This window comes from Nicotiana sylvestris, chromosome 7, assembly GCF_000393655.2.
Source record: "Nicotiana sylvestris chromosome 7, ASM39365v2, whole genome shotgun sequence".
NCBI lineage: Eukaryota > Viridiplantae > Streptophyta > Magnoliopsida > Solanales > Solanaceae > Nicotiana > Nicotiana sylvestris.
In genome coordinates this window covers 75911815-75918464 of record NC_091063.1, presented here as the reverse complement: position 1 = coordinate 75918464, position 6650 = coordinate 75911815, and the positions used below count along the sequence as shown (strand labels likewise).

Sequence of the window (6650 nt, the reverse complement as noted above, 5' to 3'; positions counted from 1 at the left end):
GAAACAAGGAAACATAAGAACTTACTTGACGACACGCTAAATGCACATTTCTCGGGATTTAACTTCATATTAAATTTGCGAAGAATCTGAAACGTATTTGACAGATGTTGAATATGATCCCGCAACTGTTGTGATTTGACTAGCATATCATCGATATAAACCTCTATGGTTTTTTCCAGATGTTTATGAAACATCTTAGTTACTAACCTCTGGTACGTGGCTCTAGCATTCTTTAAGCCGAAAGGCATAACTTTATAACAATAAGTCCCATTGTCTGTAATAAAGGAAGTTTTTTCCTCATCTAAAGGATTTTATTTGATTATATCCTAAATAGGCATCTAAAAATCTTTATAGTTCGTGTCCTGCAGTAGCATCAATTAGTTGATCTATGTGTGGTAATGGAAAAATAATATTTAGGGCAAGCTTTAATCAAATCTGTATAGTCTACATAAACTCGCCACTTACCATTCTTTTTGGGCACCATTACAGTATTAGCTAACCAATTAGGATATTTTACCTTGTGGATAGACCCGATTTTTTAGAATTTTTGTACCTCATCCTGAATTATCTAGTTCTTAAAGGATCTTTGCTTCCTTTTCTTCTGTTTGATAGGTGGATACGTTGGATCTTCATTCAGCTTATGGGTCATTATCTCCGGCGGTATACCTGTCATATATGAATGCAACCAAACAAAGCAATATGCGTTAGCTTTTAAAAATTCAATTAACTTACTTTTCATCTCCGTGCTGAGGTTGGTTCCGATGTAGACTTTTCTGTCCGGCCAATGTACGAACAACACCACCGCTTCCAGTTCCTCGATTATTGTTTTGATGTTTTCATTTTATTTCGGTTCTTGAATAGTATCAGGCCTTGAGTCTACATCCATTTGTCCATCTATAGTTGAGGTTTGTGTTGCTAGATCCTCAACTAAATTCTGTAATTGCTATTTTTCATCTACAATGTCATTTTTCACACTTGAATCTGCCACTAAGTTAATGCTTCGGGAAGCCTATTGATCACCATGGATTTGCCTTATTCCCCATTGCGAAGGGAACTTGATAACCTGATGTAGGGTAGATGGAACACCATCCATCTCATGAATCCACAATCTACCAAGAATCATATTGTACGCCATGTCTATATCTGTCACTTGAAATTTGGTATCTTTGACTACTCTTTCTGTGAATGTGGTGAGTATTATCTCCTCTTTTGTTATAATGCTCGAGTTGCCAAAACCATACAAGGTCCACGCTTTGGGTACTAATTTATCATCGACTTGCATCTCATTTACCACTCTTAGAAGAATGATATTTACAAAGCTACCTGGATCAATCAAAACTCATTTTACATTAGTATCATGTACAAGTAAAGTTATTACCAGCACCTTATTATGTGAGATCAACACGCCATCTGCGTCTGCATCATCAAATGTTATAATATCTTCTTCCAAAACTTGGCGAACTCGCTTCCCGTGGGAGACTGTTATTTTTGACAACTTCTTTGTTGTCGTATATGTTACGTCGTTGACCTCCCCCCCCCCCTCCGATTATGACATTAACTGTTCTTTTTGGTGATGGAGGTTTCAGTGGCTCCTGCCTATTCTTCATATATGCTTGCTTACCATTCTCACTAAACAATTCAGTTAAGTAACCTTGTTTTAATAGGTTCTCTACTTCGCCTTGTAGCAGTCTGAAATCTGTTGTTTTGTGATCATGATCGTTGTGAAACTCGCACCAAAAATCGGGGTTTCTCCTATTTGGGTTCGATCTCATTTTTTTTGCCACCGCACCTTATCTCCCATGCTTCTTAAAATAGCTACCAACTCGGACGTGCTAATATTAAAACCATAACCACCAATTTTTGCCTTTGAACTTATGTCATTGTCTCACATATCTCGCGTTCTTGCTCCTTTCTGAACCTAGACGACAAACCCGAATCTCTATCCTTTGATCTTGAATCATGCCTTGGGTTTTCTTGTTTTGAACCTGAATCCCTTCCTGCTGGTCCTATATAAGGTTCGTACCTGTTATTACCGGACCTTTCTTCAGTTTCTGGCCGCCTTGAACTTACTCTTTCATCTCTCCGGGACTGAGTGATAGTGTCTTCTTCTATCCGTAGCTTCGTGTGGTACCTATTGTAAACATCATTCCAAGTTGTTGCGCGAAATTCTCGTAAGCTTTCTTTGAGTCTCCTCGTGGCTTCCGAGCTTTTTTCATTTAAATTGCTGGCAGATGCCATAGCAGCCCAATTGACAGGTACACGTGGCAGCATCATCCTTTCACGCTAGAACCTATCTACGAATTCCCTAGTAGCTTCGTATCTCCTTGTTTTATTTTGAAAATGTCTTTCATCCTTTTTTTTAACATTTTGAGCTCCCGAGTGTGCTTTTATAAATGAATCTGCAAGCTCAGCAAAAGAATCAATGGAATTTTCAGGTAAAAGAGAATACAATGTCAGTGCTGCTTTCGTGAGTGTTTTACCGAATTTTTTGACCAATACTGATTCAATCTCTTGCTTGGTCACGTCGTTTCCCTTCATGCCAGTTGTAAATGCAGTTACGTGATCTCGTGGATCAGTTGCCCCATCGTACTTTGGGATATCTTGATCGTTCAATGTTGCATCCATAGCTTGATCGTTCTCATGTTGGTCATTCATATTCGATTCAGATCTGTCAGGTGTCCCTTCTCGAGATTGTCGAGGAGAGTTTCGTGGTGAGGGAATTGGACTTCCATCTCTTTGTTGATTTTGCTGATTAAACTGATGTTGCTGATTTTGTTGATTTTGTAGGTTTTGTTGGTTATTGTCGTTGACATTCGACATGAGTTTTTGGCAGAAGAATAGATTTGAAAAGTGAAAAGATTATCAGATTTCCAGTAACGGAACCAATTTGTTTAATCAGAAAAAAGGAATTTTATTCAAAGCCTATTTTTAGAAGTATTCGGGTTACTGATAACCAAGAAAAGGGATATTTTGCAATGAGAAAGGAAAATTAAAGTATGAAATAGCAAAACAATCAATATAAAGCAAAACTAAATAAGTGTATTCTAGTAATCATCAGAACGTATCCCCACAATGACATTTCTCTTCCTTATATAGTCATCTCTAAGTACAACATCTTTTCCCCTTTATGATCGAATCATTATGAGCATTAATGACATTAATGAAACGTTATAATTGGTAATCGTTACTGTTGCGTGAAGATTCTGTAACGCTTGTTATCACTCATGCCCATTAATTGAAGATCAATGAACCTGACCTTCTTTACCGTTTTGGTTCATTCCTTCGGTGCTTCTTCAGATCACCAAAGAGACTCGAGCAACCGTTCCTTTCGTTTCTTGGACGTTTTGCTCGTGCCTATTAAGACTCACATCTTCATTAATACTCATCTTCAGCTGTCACTTTTCTAAAGATCCATATATCTTGCCATGTCAGGAACATAGTTAATTCCACGTGTAATATTTATTTTCACTCTTAGCAGTTATGTACTAGGTATCACTAAAGGTGAAATTCCTCCTTCCTTAACAAAAGATTTCAAATTTAATTTAAAAATAAAAAAATTCAAGTAGTTAGAGAGTGCTTTCTCAGCGAATTTGAATTAATCAACTCAATAATTTTCGATTACTATAAGAACAAAAAAGTAGTACATCAAGGGCTGGTAAGTAAATTTCGATTACTATAAGAACAAAAAAGTAGTACATCAAGGGCTGGTAAGTACAACAAAATGGTCTAACATTTCATTAAATCTTATCACTGAGTAGTGTGTTTCTCCGTTTTAAAAATTGAGATCCTTCGCTACACCTAAATAAATTAACTACAACTAATTTTTTTTATTGAGCTCGACTTCCCAGTAAATTAAAATGTATGCCGCTGTTAGTTTGACTGAAACCTCTGTGCTAAAGCTAGATCTATAATTAGCTTAATATTTTTTGGCTAATCTCGTTATATATAATACTCTAAAAGATCAAGGTGATCAAGAGATTTATTCATACAAAACGAGTTCACTTCATAGCCTTTACATATATTTAACTTCTCATAAGAGTAAAACCAAAGACACTGCAAATATTCTCTGGACACACGATGGTGTGTTTATTATAGTACTAGTAAACTAAACGCCATTCTTATTCAGCTTAATTAGAAGCGGCACTGAGTAGGCTGGATGTTGCACATGCGGGGGAGGTAACGAGCTCTCTCTGACATGCGCTCTGCCTCTTGGCCGCGGCCGCCACGCTGCTGTATCACCATTCTCCTAAGTGCCTCGCAGCGGCATTGAGTGTCCATGTTCCTCAATTCCTGGCAGCATTGTTGGAGATGCTGCTGTCCTTGGTTGCTCTCTTCATCATCTGTCACCATGCTCAGCTCGTCGCCGTAATATTGGCGGCTTCTTGATAGGTACATCCTGCAAACGGTGAGATAAAGTTTTAGGATAAAAATTTCACGCAAGTGGTACAGCGTGTATAGTTAGTGTATACTCAAAATCTTACACGAAGGTTTTGTGTTAAACTTGTAAGTAAATTTGAGTCTATGTTGATTTTAAATGTAGATCCTGCAATTAGTGATGTACATGGGCGGAGCTTGATCATTAATTATGGATCAGACGAACCTAGAACCTTTTTATCTAATCCTTGCTCCTAGTGATGATGTATGCAACATCTTAACCTATACGATATATAATATAATTTTTCTCTCAGTTTAAAGGATCTCCTTTTATGTCTCAAATTTATAAATACTTTATGCACTACTATGTTGAAACAATATCAGTCCATTTTGTATGGTCAAAGAGAAATTACTGCAATTTTCTCAAACTATTTTCAAACTTTTGAACTATTATTAATTAATTATGTTGTACTACTTTTTATCGTAATTTTCTAATACGTAAATTTTTCTTCAAAAATTATAAAGAATTTGTGCGAAATTCACAACCGGGCATTACGGCTAACCACATCACGTAAAATGGGATAAAATAAAATTTTGTTTAGAAAATATATTCACACACATATAAGAATTCGTGAAGCTATATATACAGAACGACACCAAATAATTAATCGAAAGGGTGTCTCCTATTACCTGCAGTGGTTCAGCCTCTGCCTCTGAATCTGCTCTTGGCACCTTTGTGACCCCTGATTGTCGGTATCGTCCTCCGTCACAATGGTAGTGTCGGTGAAAGTGTTGGCACTTGCAACGGCTAACAAGCACAAGAGAAGAGCTGCAGCAAGTGAAAGTTTTGCCATGGTGATCAAGCTAAGTGTGTTTATTTTGAATATAGTATCTAGGGAGAGGTGAAATGTTGTGATTGTGAATTCGATTTTAAGGGTAAATTTATAGCAGATTCGATGCTTTGCATGGAAAGTACGTGTTGTATCACTGCTAAGGTAGATGAAGAAAGTTAACAGAAGGGTAAACGTGGCTGGCTTTAACCTCCCACGTCAATTTTACATGCAAGTGCTGCCAGAAAGCTCTTTAATTTGTTCGGATTCAAAATGCAGCTATCTTTTGATTAGTTTACGAGGTTCCGTCCATATATGATCACATCTAGCAGTGCTTTTGCAGATTTGTCCATCTTGTCGAAGTTTTTGTAAACTAATGTTCCAAAATATAAAATTGAGACTCAAAATTGATTCTGTAGTCTATTACAAATATCATTTAATTTCACATATCAGTAAAAAAAAAAATACTCCATAAATCAGAACATAAGATACAAAATGTCTTTGTAGAATTATTTTAAGTTGGCATAAGTGTTTAACCAAAAATATGTTTCTTGGTCAAAATCTAAATTTAGAAGAAAATAGGTTACTGATAACCAAGTTTTACTTCACTTTCCCAATGATATTAAAGGAAAATAATAAGAATAACTAAGGAAATAATTGATAGACGAATTGCAAAGTCAAGGTAGAGAATTTCAAGAAGGCAGTAAAGTAAAGAATATATTTCAATAGTACTTTTGATCTGTCTCTACAAATAAAATTTTGCGCCCTTATATAGAAATATACAATTGTAGCTGTTTTCCCCACATAATTTAGGTTTATTATGGGCATTAATGATATTAATTTCCCATTATCTCGGATATACATAACTGGCGTATTTATTGCTATAAATATCATATAACTATTTTGATTCTCCTTCCTTAATTGCTTTTGGTTCATATACATTCCCTTCTTTTTGTTCTTCATTCATTCCTCCCCCATCTATTCTTTGTCAACTATTAGGCCCGGTTCTCTTTGTCGTACCATCTCGTAGTTGTTTCTCCTCGTGCCTTCTTTTCTCAATTAATTCTGTCAATTGAGAATGTCACTTGTCGTTATATCATTGTTCCATGCATCATACTATGTCAGTATTCCAATATTCCACGTGTAACGCTTTTTCACTACCAATACAAATAGTCCCCTCACTTTTCTAAATATTCTCTATTGAATATTCGGGGAAGTGGAAAGTTTTTATGGCGGAAATTTTCTGCCGCCGTTTTCCGAATACAATCATACCTCCTTCTGAACCGATGTGACGTATATCACGTCCATTTAATGATCATGCCACATAGCTTCTACAATTGATTCTTCAGTTCGTCGGCGCTTTTTAGGGCTTTTCTGCAGCTACATCAGCCACGAAGTGACGGTTCCATTATGACGCTTCATAATAACCTTTATGGTAGTGTCTCC

General features: G+C 36.4%; 1 protein-coding gene across 1 annotated transcript; it reads right to left on the bottom strand.

Moving 5' to 3' along the window:
• Window positions 1-4131: 4131 nt before the first annotated feature.
• Window positions 4132-5228, bottom strand: LOC104239857 (2S seed storage albumin protein-like). The gene is made up of 2 exons (XM_009794584.2): window positions 5065-5228; window positions 4132-4396 (listed from the first exon to the last, which is right to left on the bottom strand). Exons 1-2 carry the CDS (start codon window positions 5226-5228, stop codon window positions 4132-4134), a joined length of 429 nt encoding a protein of 142 aa, XP_009792886.1.
• Between the last annotated feature and the right edge of the window lie 1422 nt (window positions 5229-6650).